The sequence below is a fragment of the Etheostoma spectabile genome, unplaced genomic scaffold, assembly GCF_008692095.1.
Source record: "Etheostoma spectabile isolate EspeVRDwgs_2016 unplaced genomic scaffold, UIUC_Espe_1.0 scaffold302, whole genome shotgun sequence".
NCBI classification, from domain to species: Eukaryota; Metazoa; Chordata; class Actinopteri; order Perciformes; family Percidae; genus Etheostoma; species Etheostoma spectabile.
Window position 1 is genome coordinate 670,360 of NW_022605581.1, and position 1,888 is coordinate 672,247.

Genomic DNA, 1,888 nt, shown 5'->3' on the forward strand with positions numbered 1-1,888 from the left:
TCTGTAGACGGGCGTCCCCGTCCTCTTGTCTCCTCTCTCTGTGTGTCTGGTCTGTAGACGGGCGTCCCCGTCCTCTCGTCTCCTCTCTCTGTGTCTGGTCTGTAGACGGGCGTCCCCGTCCTCTCGTCTCCTCTCTCTGTGTCTAGTCTGTAGACAGGCGTCCCCGTCCTCTCGTCTCCTCTCTCTGTGTCTGGTCTGTAGACGGGCGTCCCCGTCCTCTTGTCTCCTCTCTCTGTGTGTCTGGTCTGTAGACGGGCGTCCCCGTCCTCTCGTCTCCTCTCTCTGTGTCTGGTCTGTAGACGGGCGTCCCCGTCCTCTCGTCTCCTCTCTCTGTGTCTAGTTTGTAGACGGGCGTCCCCGTCCTCTCGTCTCCTCTCTCTGTGTCTGGTCGGTAGACGGGCGTCCCCGTCCTCTCGTCACTTCTCTCTGTGTCTGGTCTGTAGACAGGTGTCCCTGTCCTCTTGTCTCCTCTCTCTGTGTCTGGTCGGTAGACGGGCGTCCCCGTCCTCTCGTCTCCTCTCTCTGTGTCTGGTCAGTAGACGGGCGTCCCCGTCCTCTCGTCTCCTCTCTCTGTGTCTGGTCAGTAGACAGGCGTCCCCGTCCTCTCGTCACCTCTCTCTGTGTCTGGTCTGTAGACGGGCGTCCCCGTCCTCTCGTCACCTCTCTCTGTGTCTGGTCTGTAGACGGGCGTCCCCGTCCTCTCGTCACCTCTCTCTGTGTCTGGTCTGTAGACGGGCGTCCCCGTCATCTTGTCTCCTCTGTGTCAGGAGTTTTTTCTTGTTTTTTGTTGCAATGTAGAGAAGCGAGACACGGGAACTTGTCTTCTGGAGCATTTCATCAGAGACAAACTGTCCATTTACTACCACTTAACAAGTCAACTGCTGATCTAGTCTCTGCTCTGATGGCCGACAGATGTTACTTAAAGTTACCTGATGATGTCATATTGTGACATTATCATCCCGTCTCATTAGCATAGCACACAGCGGCCGTGTGTTATGACTGAGAGGACAGGGAAGGGACAGCATGATGATGGCCGAAAAGCCGCTGACTGGGCTCACTCTGAGCAGCATGCATGGAAATATCAAAAATCTCATTTTTCCTCTGATGGAATTTGGTAAATTTGTCGCTGGTCACTTTTTAGAAGCAAAGTCGCAAAATCTAGCAACAGCGGACGTCAGTCATGGTGATTTACTATTGGGTGGGACATTGAGATAGTCCAATTCTTTGGTCTTTTTATACACAGAAGTTAAACTTTTTTGTCTTCAAAATGCCCCAATGAGCAACTCTCGGCCTCTGACGCTGTATCCGGGCGTGATGACACGTCCGTGCTGCATTCACTGTAGAGGGAATTATTTCCACTGGACATTTTGACCACAGAGATTCAAATATGTTGGAAAACAATAATTGTTGGACACTGGTATGAGAGATTCTGGAAACTATTTGTCATAGGCCTACATACATTTGCATTAAGCAAGCATCTCTGTCCAGACCCATGTTGATAAGAGCAATTCAATACATGCACCCCATCTTAAACCCACGGCTATGATCATGGGTAAAGAGATCATTCATAGATTCAGAAATACAAGCTCAAATGTGGAGGATTTCACAGAACAGCAGCAACACATGGATAATAATGGAGGGTGTGATACCTGGCCGGCTGTAGTTGGTGGGGGAACGACACGGGGTGTACCGTCCGTAGCCCCCCAGGGAGCTGTTAGAGCTGGGGCTGGAAGGCCTCCTCTGGCGGGGGGACTTCTCTCCATCGCCCTGGACGCACAAACACATCAAGTCCCAAAAAAAAAGTGAGTGCTTTCGGAACATTACCTCACTCATTCTGTAATGAAATTCCTCCAGTTCCATTTGGACTTTTTATCATTGAACTCTTCCT

The 1,888-nt window shown here is 51.2% G+C and overlaps 1 protein-coding gene across 16 annotated transcripts in view; it reads right to left on the reverse strand.

Moving 5' to 3' along the window:
• ablim2 (actin binding LIM protein family, member 2) overlaps positions 1-1,888 on the reverse strand; it is a 123,533-nt gene that overhangs the window by 27,579 nt on the left and 94,066 nt on the right. For all 16 annotated transcript variants that reach the window (XM_032510956.1, XM_032510960.1, XM_032510958.1 and 13 more), the window contains one exon: positions 1,650-1,767. In XM_032510956.1, coding sequence (XP_032366847.1) covers positions 1,650-1,767 — 118 coding nt within the window. The remainder of the gene's footprint in view (positions 1-1,649; positions 1,768-1,888) is intronic.